The sequence below is a fragment of the Hesperophylax consimilis genome, chromosome 28 (assembly GCF_061612785.1).
Source record: "Hesperophylax consimilis isolate HC1 chromosome 28, BYU_Hcon_1.0, whole genome shotgun sequence".
Lineage (NCBI taxonomy): Eukaryota > Metazoa > Arthropoda > Insecta > Trichoptera > Limnephilidae > Hesperophylax > Hesperophylax consimilis.
This window is the reverse complement of record NC_142863.1, coordinates 21,505,386-21,524,286: the sequence shown is the minus strand read 5'-3', so window position 1 is coordinate 21,524,286 and position 18,901 is coordinate 21,505,386. Positions and strand designations below refer to the sequence as shown.

At 34.1% G+C, this 18,901-nt stretch overlaps 1 protein-coding gene and 1 long non-coding RNA gene across 2 annotated transcripts; both read right to left on the bottom strand.

Moving 5' to 3' along the window:
• Positions 1-886: 886 nt before the first annotated feature.
• On the bottom strand, positions 887-9,914 carry LOC149410363 (ionotropic receptor 75a-like). Its single transcript, XM_089649001.1, has 5 exons — positions 9,698-9,914; positions 7,801-8,012; positions 3,465-3,600; positions 1,862-2,021; positions 887-1,085 (listed from the first exon to the last, which is right to left on the bottom strand). The coding sequence occupies exons 1-5, from the start codon at positions 9,912-9,914 to the stop codon at positions 887-889; spliced, it is 924 nt and encodes a 307-aa protein (XP_089505127.1).
• A 512-nt stretch (positions 9,915-10,426) lies between these two features.
• Positions 10,427-12,625, bottom strand: LOC149410362 (uncharacterized). Its single transcript, XR_016305060.1, has 3 exons — positions 12,565-12,625; positions 11,770-11,827; positions 10,427-10,457 (listed from the first exon to the last, which is right to left on the bottom strand). It is a non-coding gene; the product is annotated as an uncharacterized LOC149410362 (long non-coding RNA).
• Positions 12,626-18,901: the final 6,276 nt, after the last annotated feature.

The window sequence follows — 18,901 nt, the reverse complement described above, 5'->3', positions numbered from 1 at the left end:
AAGGTGATCAATCAGATTTGAAGAAGCGGAGGCTTTTCCAAATCCATCTATTGCAATTAGTAACTTCACGACAGTAGGTACTATATTGATCAACCAGATTTTAATGAATAGATGAGTAGAGGGTTTTTCAAATCCTTCTATTGTATTAGGTAGTAGTTTCGTGACAGTACAACTACAGTGGTTCAGAGGGTTGTAGAGAGTTTTCCAAATACATCTTTTGTATCAGGTAGTATTTTGTGACAGTACAACTACAGTGGTTTAGTGGAGTAGGGGGTATTTCAAATCCATCTATTGTATTTTTTCTGCAGAATCTCGTTGCACCCACCTGAAAGAAAGATGTCATTAAAACTAATTGAATATGTGCACATTTTTGGTAGTTTTTTAAGTGTGATTATTGTGAATGTATCAGGCATATTACATAATTTATATGAAATTGCGAGGCAAGTAAAGAAAACACATTTAAAAATAATTGCCAGCAGTGAAATAGAAAAAAAATCCAAGGTCAGACGATTAAGCAAAAATGCGATTGATATGGTTTGGTCAGCCGCGAAAACTCGATCCCTTAATATTAGTATATGAGCATTAGTGACTATTTTGGTTTAGATTAGCAATGATAAAACTAGGAAAGGATAGATAAGATGAATAAAACATATTTGTAAGGTATGCAGAGGTAGTGCAATGCAATCAATTAAGAGTAATAAAATAAACAAAATAAAACAGAAAAGACGAAATTAGAAATGACGAAAATCATATCAAATAACGATTATCAACTATTACTATTCTGGTGATGGACACTGTAACGCTATCCGAAACGTTTGTTATAGATTGTATTTTTACTAAAAAAATAATCACTATTATTTTGGCCGTGAAAATCTTTAAATGAGGTTTACCGTTGCTGCAAGATCTCCAACCCGAGCACTATCAGCGAAATCACCATAGCCCAAAGTAGCAGTAACAGTGCCGGCGCTATACGCGTTATTGGAACCGGTTGCGGCTTCCCAGTTCCTCCGGAGCATTTTATGGAAGGTGCCTTGAATATTTTGAGCGACCGCCTGGCCAGGCCAGTCTCCATTATTCTAATGAGGCTGGAACATACAAACAAAGCAAGTAAGCTTCACCTTTCAGGCTGCATGGAACAACTCCCGTTGTTGCAAATATTAAGAGACCTAGAAATGAAATTAATTTAATATCCGCATTTCTCATTTCATACACCTACTTTGGTGAGATTGCGGTGTCGACTCTATCGGTAGTTGTTCGGTACTCGAATTTAAAGCATAGGTTTCCAGCGGGTTTTACAGTGGGTAGCGAGTCACAGATGATCGCCATACAATAAGTGGGTCAATACTCTTGTTAATTTGAAATCCAGAACAAGAAAAGAACTGGAAAATAAGGCTGTCATGCGAAATTCAAAACTTGTTGAAGAGGTAAAATTGAAAAATCTATTTTCTATATGTTTTCTTCGCACCTACGAAAATAATTTAACTGGGGGGAAAATTAAGGCAGATTATAAATTTCACCACCTCAACACCCTCCAACGTCTCCCATTACGGTAACTTGGCTTTTGTAAAATGGCGTCTCAACCCGAAGAAAGATAGAAAACCCTAATTTCAAGCATTCCTGGAGGCTGTCATCAAATAATATATTGTTTAAAACAGATTATAAACTTCATCAACCCAACACCCTCCAACGTCCCCCATTACGGTAACTTGGCTTTTGTAAAATGGGGTCTCAACCCGAAGAAAGATAGGAAACCCTAATTTCATGCATTCCTCGAGGCTGTCACCAAATAATATATTAGTTTTTAAGCCGTGATGAATGACAATATTGGAAACCTTTAGTTATGTATTTAAACAAATCTTACCCAACACCCCACTTTTCTGCAAAGGGCGAATATTTGTCAGTGGTTATAAATATCGGGGCCTGCAACATTGGTAAGGCCTGCACTTCACAGATCTCATCCTGGTTGAATGTGTCGGCTATCAGGGGGTTCGCTGTCTCCAGCTCCGTTTGATAAGCAAAACCTACAAATAATAAAGATACTAACTTAAGATATTGTAACTACTCCTGACTAACGATGGTATCAAATGATGATGATATTATCATTTACCATGTGACACCTGTTACATTGTTCAAATTGTGAAGGTATAATACTTCAATTTGTTTTAAATATTGAAACAAATGTTGGGAAATACCTGGATCTTGTCACTAAATACGATTAGATATTTTTCGTCTATGGTCATAATCACTCTGCATACACAGGTTATATCAGCGTGTACCCAAGGGATTTAAATGTAATGTATTTCTAATCATGAATATGTAGCGGTTACGTCACCGCTCCTAGGGTCATCATATCATAACCAGACCACACGAGTGAAAAAAGCTGAACCAACAATCAAACTTAAGAAACTTGAATTGAAATATCGGGACCGCGATACGTAAACTGCTGATAAGAGAATGATTGCATACAGGGTGATGCAAACGTTCATACAATGAACCGAGTCAGCGATCCTGTGGGTTTGACGTCCAGACGCTATTCCAACCCGTGGCAGACAATAACAAAGAAATCAGCAGCTATATAAGCGGTGGAGGACCTAAGTACATCATCATTCCAGTCAACAAGTCCGACTTAGAATAACGTGAGTCTGCGTCTCTGCCCCGTGGCATCTTCGCCGGTCAGCATCTTTTGCTCATCTGCAACCAGTCCATCGCACCTTCGCCTACCTCGTTCAAACTGGAGTACCCGGAAGACCCCCCGTCTTCATCAGTGCTAAACGCATCCACGAGGCTGGTCTCCACGACTCCATCGCCACCATCGACGTCTACACCTGATATCATCGTCATCGGACAAGAGCCATCTCCCAACTGCGCAATTATGCTGACTTAAAATGAACACTGTGACACAACACCATCATTATCTTTCATTGTCCCAGTAACAAGATCCTACAAATATACTCCAAGTGGAGTAAAAAATGTAGATGTCATTTTGCTATCCACTGATATTTTTTTCAATTAAAAACAAACAAAAAAAAATCTATTACACATTGCCACTAATCACGTGATTGGCGCTCTGCCTCGTATATTATCGTGCTGTTGGAACGAGACGGAGTGCGTAACACGTGACCCGCTAGACTGTACCCATTGGTGGAATCTTTTTGTTTTGTTTTTTATTGAAAAAAAATCATGTAATTAAATGACATCTACATTTATTTACCCCACTGTATAAGCACAAATGGGGTATTCTGAATTGTGTGACGGTGGACAGTGGACATATTGAAACGAGAGAACAAGTCGTAGAATACTGTCCCCTTCATCAGTGAACCAGTCCACCAACTCTTCTCGACCACAAGAAGAAGAGAAAAAAGAAGTAAACATAATTAAATTTAAACCAATTCTTTTGCTCTAGGGTGAAACTGTGAGTATGAAGACCAAAGATATCGAAGACCAAACTAACCATAAATACTCACCACCTTTTTTGACAAGTTTAACGCCTTCCATCGGGTCAGCAAACACTGGCGTCTTTCTGTTATTAGTCTTGACTTTTTGTGAGACCATTAATTTTTCCAGACGCTTTCTTGTGGGTTGAAATGAATAGTTTGGATTCTGCAGACAAAAAATAAATGCATAGGAGAATTTCTAGCTAAACGTAAAAACTGTTCGATTATTTTTGGGTGGGTACAGTAACAATTTATTATTCAAAATATTTATCTTTATTTCAATCGGTTTCTATTCGTATGTTTCCATCTGTTTTTATCGGTTTCTATCTGTCTTTGTCTGTTTATATCTGTCTTTATCTGTTTCTATCTGTTTTTTTCTGTCTTTATATGTTTCTATTAATCTTTATCTGTTTCTATTTGTATTTATCTATTTCTACCTCTTTCCTTCTGTTTCCCTATATTTATGTTTCTTCATGTATTTATCTGTTTCTATATTGTTTTATCTATCTTTATCTACTTCTATCTGTTTATATCTATTTCGATAGCTCTTGAAAACTGCAATCCGAGTGCGAAGTCAAATTGATTTCAGGAACCAACTGATGGAAGAAGGATATTTAGGAACAGAAAAATTTAGTGCTACAGCTGGGAGGATGACACCAGATTATTGAAATAGGCCTGCCTTGTGATGGATGTCCTCTTGTTTTCTCAAATTTTTTTTTTTTTTTTTTTTTTTTTTTTTTTAATTTAATTTTTATTTAATATTAAATTTACAATTACATGTTATTACATTACATTAAGATTATTTTCTTTTTATTACAGTACATCGTGATACACCTTTTTTTAGAGCAAATGCTCGTGTTAAAAAGGCGGAGAAAACGCGTGTAAATAGTAATTTAACATATTTTTTCAGAGAGTGTAATGATAATGAAAAGAATTTTTATTTTTTAATATAACAAAATAAAAATTTTATATGTAACAAAATTTTATCAAATAGAAAAGAGAAAAGGATGTAAAAGAAAGAAAGAGATAAGAATAAGAAATAAGAGAAAAGGATTTCAATATAATAATAATTGAGAGATTATATTGTCTTTTTAAGTATAAACGATTTTAATATGCTATTGATATAGTGCTTTTATTGAGCTTTTGAATTTTTTATAATTCATTTCCAATCTTAAGTTAAGAGGTAATTGGTTAAACCATTTGACACCAAAATATTTATAAAATTGTTGGGCTGTGGTGGTGTTACAGCGCGGGATAGTTATAGAGCCAAGAATACTTTGTCTATTGCTGTTCGAAAAAGTTATTAAGTTGTCAATGTTGAAACAATCTTTATGTATTTGAAAAAGAGTTATTTTTTTATAAATAATATGAAGTGAAGGGACTTTAAATTCTTGAAATAATCTAATTGTGGGGTAATCATACGGTTTTTTCAAAATTATTTTTACTAATATTCTTTGGATGATTTCTAAAGGTAAGAGAGAAGTTTTGAATGCTCCACCCCAACCAACAATTCCGTATTGTAATACTGATTGAATTAGTGAAAAATATATGGTTCTTAATAATTTAAAATTTAGTATGTTTCGTATTCTAAGAAAAATGTACAATAATTTTCTTAATCTTTCTACTATTGCATTGATTTGTAATTTCCACTTTATGTTACTATCTATAATTACACCTAGATATTTTACATTAGTTTTAACAGTAAGTACAGAGCAGTCAGGTTTACATAAATTTGAAATTCTATTACAATTACATGAGTGTATACTTATCTTTAAATTATCAGGGAATGAATTTTTATTAATGGTGAAAGGTATTATAAAAGTTTTTTCAGTATTAAGTGTTAACAAATTATTATCGAACCATTTTTTTAGTATGTTTATATCTAACTCTGCTGTTTTTTGGGTTTCATTCCAAGTTAATCCCTCAGTTAAAATTGCTGTGTCGTCAGCGTATGAAATAAGTTTAGACATAATTGAGAGATTAAAAATATCGTTGACATAAATGATGAAAAGAATTGGACCTAGAACAGTTCCCTGCGGGATGCCAAAATTTGTGGTCTGCGAATCACTCAGAGAGCCATTTAACTTTACAAATTGCTCTCTATTAAAAAGGTAATTTTCAATCCACGTTAAAGCATTGTTAGTTATACCAATTTTCGCTAGTTTCGAGATAAGATTAGAGTGTGATATACTATCAAATGCTTTTCTTAAGTCGACAAATGTTCCAATGCATTTTTTTTTATTATCTAAAGATTTATAAATTTCAGATGTTAAGTCAACGATAGCATCTTGAGTGCTCATATTTTCTCTAAAACCATATTGATGTGCATTTAAAATATTATTTTCTTTAACAAATTTAAATATTTGTTTTTTTACAATTTTTTCAAATATTTTGGCAATGTTTGAGGTGAGAGAAATTGGCCTATAGTTACTACTTAGATTGGGGTCCCCAGATTTAAAAATTGGGGAAATAATAGTTTTTTTGTAGGTAAAGGGAAAGTTGCCATTTTCAAAACTTGTATTTATGATGTGAGCCAATGGTTTACAGAGTGAGTCAGAATTTTTTTTAAGTATTTCTACAGAAATATTGTCAAAACCAGGGGAAGAATTACCTTTTAATTCATTAACAATTTGTTTAATTTCATCAACATTAGTTCGTTGAAATTGACTCAAGTTGTTACAATTATTGGATGGTGACGGTAGATCTTTATTATCAGTGTTATTTATTTTAAGTGCTAATTTTTCATTATTATCAGTGTTTTTTATTTTGAGTGCTAATTTTTCACCAACTGACCCAAAATAACTATTAAAAATATTTGCACATTTCGTTGGATCCGTGTTTACATCGTAAAGTTTGTTATCAATATCTGTGATTTTGTTTATGTTAGATTTTTTTGGTTTTTTATTGATAATTTCATTTATAGTTTGCCATATCTTTTTATTATTGTTGCCAGCAATATTGATTTTTTCTTTATAGAAATCTTCTTTGGTTTTCCGAATAATGTGGCATAGTTTATTTCTGAATTTTTTAAAGTATTCGTATAGTTTATAGTTTTCTGGAAACTTTTTATGTTCTTTATAAATTTTTTCTTTATGTCTAATTGAAATTATGATTCCTTGAGTGATCCATGGTTTTAATTTTTTAAATTTAGTTTTTGGAGAGTATTTTATAATGGAAGAGGAAGATTTGATGTGCTTATTCAAGATTGCTTCAAAATTTAGTGAACATAAGTCGGTGTTATTAGAGGATAGAACAGTTTCCCAATTTTCAATATTAAGGTTTTGTTGTAATTTTTCGTAATTAATAATAGTTTTTGGGAAATTATTGCGGGAGTAATTATTCACATCTATTTTGTCAGTTTTAAAAGCTACAATACATGTGTGATGATCAGTAATGTTATTTTTCCAAATAATTGTTTTTATTTTTTCAGTTTCATTAGAATTACACCAGATATGATCTATGCATGATGGCCTTTGTCCATGAAATTCTCTCGTATATTTTTTTATACATGGTTTAAAATTTAGTTCCGTTAATGTGTTGATATATTCAGTTTTTTCATTATTTCTATTATTTTCAAATTCGTTAGATATATCAATATTAACATCGCCTACAACAAATGCATTTTGAGAACAATTAGTATTTATAATAGATTTCAGATTCTCGGTGAAATTACTAATGCTCGAGTTATGTGTTCTATATAATGCTATTATATCATAAAACGTGTGTTTTATAATAATTCGAATATGAAGACAATTTACAAGATCGATATGAATTTCATTAACGGAAATATTCTCATGAATAGATTTTACAAAAACAATGATTCCGCTGTTTTGATTTATTTTGTAAGTTGTGACAAAGTATTTGTAACCAGGTAAATTATAGGTACCTGAGTAGCCGCTAATTCTGGCTTCAGACAACACAATACAATCCGGTTTATGAGTGAGTTCATTTAATGCAAGTGTAAAATGATCAAAATTTTTCGAGACACTTCGAATATTTAGGTGAAGGATTGTTAATGCTTTTAGAGAATCTAATGCATTAAAACTCCACGAAAAATTAGTGGTGTTGAACTTGTCACTTGTCACGATTAAAATTGTACTAATTACTGGCACTATAACTTCTTCCGGTGACAAAAGGATCGTAAAGGGGGTATATCTGCGGTGCCTAAAAAAATATCTGTTTATGTCTGTTTCTGTCGGTATTAGAACTGATGATATCGTTGCATATTCTATCTGTTTAAATATTTATTTAAACATGTTTATAACTATTCTCATTTGTGTTATCTGCACAAAACCATTGCTTGGCGTAAAACAATACATCCAAAATTGCAGTAGGTATTACATTAATTTTTTTAAAGATTTTTTACCTCAAATAAAGTCCTCGTATAGCCAATATCTTCAAACACCAGCTCCAGTGGTCCCGAGATGAGGTCCTGAAGACCCCCTAGTACTGGCGGGGGAGCACTGAGAAGAGAGGATACCACGCTGGAGGTATAGTAGTTGTAGATCAGTAGGGAGAAGAGGAATGTCATGAAGCAGACAAGACGGCCAGAGAAGAATCGAGGATCTATGAAAACAGCTGAAGACAAATAATCAATTAGACTTAAAACGGATAAAAGAGACGATGATCTCTAGTTGCGCTTTGAAGCAACAATCAACATTGGATCTATTCTTGCTCTATTGGATCAGAATGAGAATTTTTTGTGTTGTTATTTTATTAAAGGACAGTTATATGATCCCCGGTCACCGTTGGTCAATCAAAGCCAATCGATGTATATATTTGCTTTATAGCGCATTTGCGAGATTTTTGGCATTGCATATACACTGCATAAATGGTACAATTATAACGTCTTAGGCTTTATTACCTGTAATTGTTATAAATAAATGTACAAATTATATATAAATAAATATTGGTAGTTGTATTTTTTCGTTTGCGTTTACATCTACATATTTAGGTTAATGTTTAAATATTTTTTCTAATGGTACGTTTCAGGAATCTTACTAATGGGTAGGAATGGTAGCAGAAGTCGGGGATGCCCGAGGAAGATATGGCACGACCAAGTGAATCAGATACTTGAGTCGGGCCATGTCAAGAATCAGAATAATAGAAGAGTATGTATGAGACGATGTATGAATGTGAATGAGGTAAGGAGTGTGTGCCAAAACCGAGTTGTTTGCCGGCCCGTCCTCTCTGCCTACCCCTGCGGAGAAACGGCGTATTAGTTAGTTAGTTACTCTACCTTCAGGAATGTCTTCTCTTTTAGACGAGGCAATTGTATCTCTATTCCGTGGCTGCGGCCCAGCTTCTAACACTGAAATAAATTAAGGAAAAATATATTATTTAATTAATTGATATTCAATCAATCAAACACACCTCTTGAACTTCAATATGCTTCGTAAGTCACTAATATTACTACATCTATTCAGGTTCACTCTATAGATTTTTTACGGGAATATATAAATCTCAATTTGGGAAGCGGGTATGGGACCGCCACCCCGGGAATCATTTATTGGATAACCAAAATCCCTGCCATAGGTCACCCCAAGTGGTTTACTATTTTTGGTGACTTAGCAAGGGTGTCCAGGAGCATGCGGTGAGGTTTTTCTAGGTCTTGGCAGCGGGAGGATGCATTTGCCCACCTACCTATTTGGGAGAGACTGGTTGAGGGATACCTTTGACATCAGCAGCAGGACTCATGCAGTGGGAAGAATGGATTCATAAGTCCGTCGCTCCTGGACACATTGAACCCCAGTTTCCTACCAACACCTCATACCTTTTACCTTCCTAGAAATTCCTCTCCTTCATTTTCTTAAAAAGACCCTCCACAAAGAATCCCCAATCCCTGATATAAGCTCTGAGGGAAATTATTTTCCTCAGGGCCTCCTGTGTGGAGCTAATGTAAAAAAAGTAAATGATTTTGAATATCATTTTGTCCAGTCTTAGAAAGAGTTGCTTGCTCACACAGTAAATTCAAAACCTACGATTATCTTTTCTACTAATTATTAATTACTATATGATTTTTTTATAAACTTTTATCTTCAACGGCCATATACTAATATATGAGGAAACAAAACAGGTTCGAGATGTGATCCTTGGGGAATTCCTGGTGTTTCATAATAGCGTTAAATGCAAGAGTTCTGTTAGAAGCATTAGATTCGATACAATTAGTAAGGTGAACCGAAATAGTATAATAATTATTAGAAATACATGTGTACAATTATGTTTTCTGTTTTTACTTGAATAATTAAATTCCACCAATTTACCTTGTTGGCAAAAAGCAGCAAATACAGAAAAGAATGCAAATATGATGGAGCTTTCTGTTTTCTCTTCCCTCCAGTCGCTGTGCCTAGCAATGGTGTGAGAGATCATGGAAACTGCCAGCAGGGTGGCCAGGAGCAGGAAGCAGGTGGCAGTGGCCAGCCAACTACTCCAGGATAGGGGCTCTGTGAACCTCCCTCCCGACAGTCCACCAGAGTCCATATCAGTGGGTACGCGGAAGAAGAAAGACACGCTAAAATTATGTGCGAAGTTATAGTGAACAGAATATTTTAGCTGTAAAAAGACTTGAAAGTTGACTACATGCGATATCTGTCAATGAGAATGGAAACTAGACATCTGAATTCAACTGCAGTTGAGATAAATATTGTTAAGATTATATTTATAGTTGAAAACTGGATTATTAAAAAAAAATCTTAAAAGATAGTGTCTACTAATGTTTGTTATGACTAAACTTGTAATTTATTTAAGATTCCTTGAATTCAAGTACAGCTGGGAGAACGGGTTAAGTTAGGTTAAGAACGACCAGATGGAGAAGGCCCAGGACCTTATGGGATATTAGCAACGATTACGAGTAGTATATATAAAATACTTAATTTAAGAATTTAGAAAATAAGATAAATAAAAATACCCTTACTCTATCTCCCAAGTTTTGGCGAGGAATTTGGTGTACGGAGTTCTTTCTTCCAGGTATCTGAGGCCTGTTGAAATCTCAGCTTCTCTCCTCTGGAAGGCTCCCATCATTCCCTCAAAAAAAAATATTTTAGTTTGTTAGTAATAATAATCACCAATAATAAATAACTCCAAAAGTTCAATAACGACGTACAACAATATGTACAATATAAAAAAAATCACCTGCAAACGAAAATAAAAGGCAATAAAAAGTAAATTTTTCCTTTTAAATTATATAGAACCCATGGAGAAGAAAGATATTATGCTACCTTTAATTGTAATTATTATTATTATAGCCTTCTTGTAACGATATTAAGGGCAGCTGAACACATCTACAATTTCTGAGAGAATTGTTGCCAACTGCATGCAAGGTTAAGTTGGTTTTACGACATACATTCCAGTTAAAATACGATCGGAATTAATCATAACGTTGCTGGTATTGTACGAATTAAACACCTTGCCAATTAAAGAGATTATTTTTGGTGCGCGTAAGCTAGAAAATCTAATTCTTTAACCTTCCTGTACCCCAAAGCAAAAAATGTGTATGGCTGATTTATTACAATCCTATTAACGTGATTGCACTCCATTTTCTAATAAAATATTAGTCTTTTCCGAATATATCGGAACACGTGTTCATGCAGGTGTCCTTTCTCTGATAAAAAATAATGAGAAAATGTTACAATATTAGATTTGTAGCAATGCTACGAGAATTTTCTAGAACGCTCGCCAATACAAAACGCATTGTAGCGGGAACACTCTAGTCGCAATGCGAGTGTTCGGCGTTCCTACCTATAGTTATGAACTGTTCTCGGATGCACCCAGGCGGCTATATAATGAGCCGTGCCCAGATGTACTAAGTCAGTCATTAATTAGCAGTTTTACGAGTGTCCAACTAGCGAGCGCTGCGACTGCTTGCTGCATACTGAAGCTGCCGACCACCGACCGCCTTTTCCCCTGCGTCGCGTCCCGCTCTTTCTTCACCACACCGCTACAGGACCTACTCACCTACACCCGGCTCTGCACAGACTACAATTAATTATGGACTCCTTGGGATCACATCAGCGCCCTGGCTCCATCGGTCCAGAGCTGACCTCACTAGGCGCGTGAGGTCTTTAACACAGAATCACGTTCATTGGTCAAACGCAGTTTACATTTTATTTTTTTACTGATTGATGGATGCAATCTGTCAGCCATAAGTTGTTATAACGGATTTTCTATCTATAGTAAGTAATTAAGTAGAGCATTTTTTTGAAAATATTTATACAGCCCCCTTGAGGTTATTTTTTAATGCTATCATTCAAATATTATGCATTAAGGTGACATTCGACGTCTCCGTTACCACAACACCAGCCTTAATTTACTGGAAAAATAGTTTTGATGTACTTACAGCTTGGTGTCCATCGCCCGTGATTCCCCCCCAAACTTTGGTAATAACATAAGTAACCCTTGAAAAAAAATAACAATAAGTCAACAAATATAAATAGTCGAAACCCACAAAAAAGATTGCCACACACGAACAAAGTTTTAATTTACTAACTTAAAAATAAAAAATGTCTCTATATTTCTTCTGAGTTTCTGTTCACTCTGCAATATAATAGGTAGCCGACAGGAATCAAATATTGTGTACCTATTACCAATTTCTGCAAATACTCCTACACACATCACACATCCAGTTATCTAACACGGTAGATAGATAAAACCCTATATCAATACGATATTGACGAAATCTGTCATCTAGGGTCTGCGATATTTGCGAGCACGGTCAGAATATGATTCCGACATTCGGTAGACAAAAGCCGCTGCTTTTAGCGCGACCTCCAAGGTATCGGATAAGCTGTCAAAATTCACAACTTATTGAATAATATCGTAAGTTAAGCAAAATAATTGGCTTATTAATGAATGTAGGTGAACTAACGAAACTCTTAGAATTGAAAGAAATCGTATACACAATCCATAGAGGTAATTAATTCATTTAAGTCGAGATCAATTGATTCTGATCTAGATTAAAGAACAAAAGTTGTTAGTTATGACTCAAGTCCTTATTAACTAATTAAGTGTTTTAGTATCAAAAAGTATATGCGGAATGCCAATATATAGAAAAGTTAATATTTCAATTCTACATTGTCAATTTATTAATTGAAAAAATGCGTTGTATAAAACGCCCATAAATCATCAAAGTTACCTGAAGTTATAAAGTTCCATCAAAAGATCGAGAAGTGCAGAGTTGTACTTTGTCATGCCGTTTACTCCAAAGGCATAGCCCGGGTCCCTCAGAACTTCTTCAGCGAGACCGTCTGGCTCCACTGACATCTAAACAAAACCAACAACAACAAAACCACTTCATATTTACTTTACAAAAGAATTGTTTAAGATGTCCGACAGGATTATATATCCGATATAGCTAAAAGTGAACTAGTGTGGAGAATATTTTCAGAAGCCCTTGATTTTACCAACATTCGGAATCTAAATGTTGCTTTAAGTTACTGTAGCCAAGTTTGGTAACCAGATCTGAACAGCCTGCTACTTTCCAACCTTTCTAGTTCATCACCAACCCTCCCCCACTCCTTCCATTCGCCACTTCTACCCTTCACCGATCTCTTCACCCTTACAACATACCTACCCCAATCGGAGACTTAGTCCTATGGAAAGTGACAATTTCACTACGTACGAAAATGACCTTAAAATATTGAACCATGTACAAAAATGATCACTTTAAAGTTTAAACGCTCGATATTCAACGAGCAATTTGCCCGCCATTGTAAAGAGGATTAGTTACCCGTAAGTAGATTTTATTCACTAAATAGTCACTCTATAATGTGAGTTACCTGTATATTTTCAGATTAATTTATTAACAAATCACTGAAAGAGATACGCTCACACCACCTCCTCGCTGCGCTAAAGTTGGTTCGTTCCCCTCACCCTTATGGGCAGGTCTATCTTTGTTCTGTGGTCCAATGCGATTTTATTCTGGGTTACAAATTTCACACAACATCTCTAATAAAGCTTCTTACCACTGTTACAGCCCTCAATGTTATTCCTCTGAAATCGTTTCTTTCGGCGTATTTGAAACTTTTCCTACAAATTTGTAATCCTACAAACAAAAACAACATTTTATTTGGTACAACCGAAACTAATAATAAAATCACAAATCCCTTTCTGATCACAAATCGGCGTATGATCTTATATATATCCAATTTTTCTTCAGTTAGTACAAAAAAATTACCTCCCCACATTAAACCCGCGTTCTATACTGATGTAAATTATTAAAAAACACTAAAGATAAAGATCATAAATTGAGCCACTCAGGTATTTACCAACTATGTTACAACGATTGTCCATTATTCTACATAGGTAAGACAACAAGAAATATAAATATTAGAATCACGGAACATTTAAGATGTTTAAATAACAATAATTTTTCCGAGTTTGCCAATCATCTTATTTCCACCAAACATACTTTTAATAGGGACACAGGGGTTAGAATCCTTCACCGTAATAATAAAAGCAAAAGATTAGATAACTTAGAAGCTCTTGAAATTATGCCGCTCTGTTATTGCCGGAAGTCCCGCAATTACCCCTCCCCCTTTGTTAACCTCCCACTCAAACACTGAAATTATATTTATTTGTATATATCTGTCAATATTTTGTATCATAGGTTAGTTTTAATATTCTCCTGACGAAAGAAGGGTGCTTCCGAAACCTGTAGAGTGTAATTAAAATTAAAGTGGTCTAAAACAAATTTATATCTCATATATATCAGTAATATAATCAATGCTATCATCAGTGGTACAATCAACGGTATAATATTTGGTTTACTCGGTGGTTTTATCAGTGGTAACAATAATTGGTTTACTCAGTGGTTTTATCAGTGGTAAATAACAATGCGTATAATGAGATGGGCTATACGATAGACGGCTCATGAAGAAGCAGAATAATTGTTTTTTATGGAATCAATTTATTACCTGACTGCTGATGGTTCCATTGTCCTGATTCGTGTACTTCAAGGGTTCCTCCTAGTCTGTAGTGAACATTATACACGTCACACAAAGTAAAGACAAACTCATTCTCTGAAGGTTTACATGTTTTTACGGAAAATTCTGTTCCGTTCTCTAGTTGGGCGCTTGCTTCATCGGTCTGGTGTGTTTGGATACCAATCAAATTCTTAGGAAAACCTGGACGAAATACCAACGAATTTGAGTGATTTTTGATGAAATTATGAGGATTTAATGAACGTATTATTAGTTACTTAATTAAAAAATTCCTTAACCGTTTTTCATCCTTACCTTTAGTACCGTATCTGCAACATTCGCGGACAGTATATCATTATTTACCAGAGCAAAACCTTTTGGAGTAGGTCCATCTAATAATTCCAAACTAACATTTATTAAGCATGTACGCACAAAAGAAAATTGGAAAGTAGGTCTCTTTTTGTGAAGAATTCATCAAACAATTGCCAGAAAAAACTACAATCGTTATATTATACAACTTCTATATTGCCTCACACTACTGCTCGACGATTATTTTCTTGTGTAAGGACAGAAAACAAAATAAATTGCGAATACCTTAAAATAGAGCAACGAGAATAATAATAATATGAAATAGATTTCCAAAAGTAACTAAATGGTACTAAATTGTCTAACACTGAAATGGATACAGACCTTGGACGTGATGATATTTATACATGCAATAATAAACAACAAGGATATTCACAGACGACATAACGATGTACAATGAAATCAGACTACCAAGAATGGACATATCCACTACGAAAAACTATTTACTCTACAAGTGATGAAAAATTGGTATATTCAAAATGGATTGTAGGAGATTGTAGGACGCATTGTAGAATGTAATATTACATAAGTTATTATAAATTTGTCATTTGTAAACTTTGATGTACATATTTGTAATTAATTAAAATTGATAAATAACAATAACATATTGATAACAGTTAACATAAGAATTAGCTATTCATTATTAAATTATATATATATATATAATACGGACAGTGTGTTATTACAAATTATCTTCACAATTTTCCTTCCGTTCCAATATTGAAAATGACACTTAAATTCAAATCAAATTTGAGTTCGTTAAATGTGAATAATTTCGCGCAGGAATAACGAAAATCACTGGCAATTAGTATGTTTAATTATAAGAACCTTAATTTTTAGTTACTTACGTTTTCTTACAGCGACAGTTAAATCGACGTCTATGCTAATATTTTTAGTAGTTAAAGATTCCAATACACGTGCCTTACACGTGGGGTCAATCGAAGTTATGTTTTGTGCAGAATTAGATGCAATGTTGTATTCACTATCGCAGGGAGCTGATTCGAAGATCAACCACTTGTAGGAAGCGTTAAAAATTTCCATTGCTGATGCCTGTAAAATAAAAATGTATACACTATATGGAATATATGTAATCTGCCATGGGATACACATGTCAAAGATTGAGGCACTACTGAAAATCAGCTGCATTCCCGTAGAGATCCGGAATGCATAGCTGAGCAGTGACCAGTTAAAAATACAGTTTAAAATAAATAAATTTTACATATTTTTTAACACAAATTCTATTGACAAAAAGGTAAAAAAAAGTAAAATTTATTTATTTGCCAATAGATAAATTTTACATTATTTTATTGTTTATTATTATTATATACTCACGGACACAAATACTTCCTTTTAAGATTCTGCCGAAGTATATCATCAGAACTGCCATTGTACAAATTATTCACCCATCCTCACACAACAACACTTAACCAGTCATTAATTCCGCCATACACTAGCACAAAACACGAACACAAAATTAAATACACTTATTGTCATCTACTTGCACGACTAGTAATATAACGCATTACCTAGTAATCTAAAACTTCCGGCAACGAACAAAAAAACATAGGCAAAAGCTCTTAAAAGTTATTTCCTCAGCAATTTTTTTTTAAACTTTAAGTATTTATGTATTTATTATTTATTTATTAATACGCCCATTGGGCTTTTACATAATAATGACTGACACATTCTTTCTTTGGAAATCCAAAATAACTTCTGCGTTTATTTATTTTAATGTATCTATGTTGTCTTTAATATAATGTTGTCTTTCCTGAAATGAGTTTTGTAAACTCACTGGAAATAATACATTATAACTTATTATTTTGTAATAAATAAAATATAATGGCGTAGCTATAGCATTCACATGGTGGGGGTTCTACCCTAAGGTGGGGGTTTGGCAAGGGAGAAGTGGGTGAGGATGGAAAATTTATTAAAAAGATTTTTTGGACCTCTACTTCACAAGGTCTTTACATTACATTGTTAAAGAGGTAGTGCACATAATATTGTTGTGTTATCTAGGAATGTAATCTATGGATGCTATTATCTTTTTTCCTATGCAAAATTGAGGCTAATGGGTAGGGGGGTGTAGAATCCCCTAACCTCCCAACCCCCTTATGTACGCCCTTGATAATAAATAAATATAATTAATTTCACTGGAACAAATTTTGAAGTTGATGCACATCAATGTAATACACCATTGAAGAAGAAAATAATACCAATAAATCTAAACAAAATATTAAATAGAACAAGACGCAGAAAAACGAAAAAGGTAACGGTCTCAACTGGGAATCGAACCCAGGATTAAAAAAGGAAAACCAATCGGCCATTAGGACCACATTATTTTACGTTATTTTGGTCGTACTCAAATTTCAAATTCCGAACTAATTTCTCCAATATTTTTCACTGCTATCTTTTTGAATGATTACAAAGTTAGAGTGATTAGAGGCGTTGTCTCGTTAAAACAGAGATCCAGGGGTTGGATTCCCAGTTGACCCAAACACCTTTTTATTTTTCTGTTACTTGTTCTATTTCATGTTTAGTTTAGATTTATTGGTATTATATTCTTCTTTAATGATCCTAGCACATATATTTAGAATGTTTGGGACAGCAAAAGACTTGATGATTTCTTTTGTTGGCGTCCTCGAGGAAGCTTTCAGAACAGAAAGGTCACATTTGAAATTTTATGAATGTTGTTACCTTTTCCAGAATCAAATCGCCATTGGGGCAATCGTGGTCAACCACTATTCCAGAGTCGCTATATGTTAGTAGAAGCATTTGCGATATCTCTACTTGTAGGTCTGCTGCACTTCTCAAACTCTCGTTCAAATTCTTCGCTGTGATCCTGATTCCGTTGTTGGAAAACAGCGTTGATAAATAGACCACATCTACAATTTTGCAAGAATTATTCACAAATTATTCATTAACAGCGCAAGATTCTTTATTTTTTCAAATGTGCCTGGCTTTCACCCTTTGAGGGTATTTTAGGTCATCCTTTCTAATTATGGAGAAGGTGAATTTATATATTCATTTTATTTTAATGGATGAATTTCGAAATTATATGGAATATTCTAGTCGAGTTTAGACTTAAAGAGACGAGTTGTTGATTGCAGTGGAGGCAATTTTAGATAAAGCTTGATAGAAGAGAAAAACAATACGTGATATAAAGTTCCCACTTCTAGACCACAGAATGTACAATCTGGGGAGTTAAGCACGTGAATTTTAATAGGGTGGGAAGGGACGGAATAATGTCCAAATACCCTTCTTATCAAAACCAGTAGACGCCTAGGTAGGTCATCTCTACATCAATAATATTCGGATGATTTGTATTTTTGTTTAAACAAATCTCAATCGTGATGTGTCAGGATGGTTAGGTGTTAGGCATTACCAGCGCATTAGCGCCTTGATACCTTGGCAATATGGAGACTGGGGATAGTCCTTTGAAGCAAAGCAGGCTCAGTGGGATTAACATTTTTAACATTTTGGAAGATAGATTAATTTAAAGAGTATTAAAAAATATATCTACTGTTTTAGAAATTTCTTTCGAAAGCGCCATTCTTCTTGTCATGCCAGGCTGTGCTAAAACATGTGTTCTACTGTAGGTGTCTTGAACAAGTAGTGGAGACAATAGCTGAAGTTTTCAGGCGGGTATAAGTCCTAGAATTCCAAGAGAAATGGGCTATTGTCTCTAGCGCTAGCGCTATATCAGTTTAGGAATGTAAACCAACTTGTTTCAGAAAAAAACTAACTTCACAAATATTTAAAGCACGCCTTTACTACAGTGCTGTCTTTGATTGACAGAATAAGGGCGCATTTCACAATCCTCCATCCATTTTAAAGAACATTTAACTCGCAATAGGTAGACAATTCGGTTAACTAATTTTCTTGAAATTGTATTTATAAGAGGAAGTATAATAGTTGTAACACCTTTAATAGATTACGCATCGATTTGTTTAACACGAAACTCACTAAATTAGTAATATTTATTATTGAATAGCTGTACCCCGTCACGCGTTGCTGTGGCTCAGTATGTCTGTGCAGATAGAGAAACAATAGCACGTTTTGCATTTACGTCCAACAGATGGCGCTGTTTTATAAAAAAAATCATGTATACCTGTCACAGGTGACATCTATATAATAAAGGTATATAAAAATAGACGTGTATTCGAATCCAACGTTGTGTCAAAATTA

Coding starts and splice junctions, on each gene's coding strand:
- LOC149410363 (XM_089649001.1), bottom strand. CDS start 9,914: ATGGACTCTGGTGGACTGTCGGGAGGGAGGTTCACAGAGCCCCTATCC. Junction 8,013..9,697: donor TGCTGCTTTTTGCCAACAAG/GTAAATTGGTGG, acceptor ATTTGTCTTCAG/CTGTTTTCATAGATCCTCGA. Junction 2,022..3,464: donor TAAACTTGTCAAAAAAGGTG/GTGAGTATTTAT, acceptor TATTATTTGTAG/GTTTTGCTTATCAAACGGAG.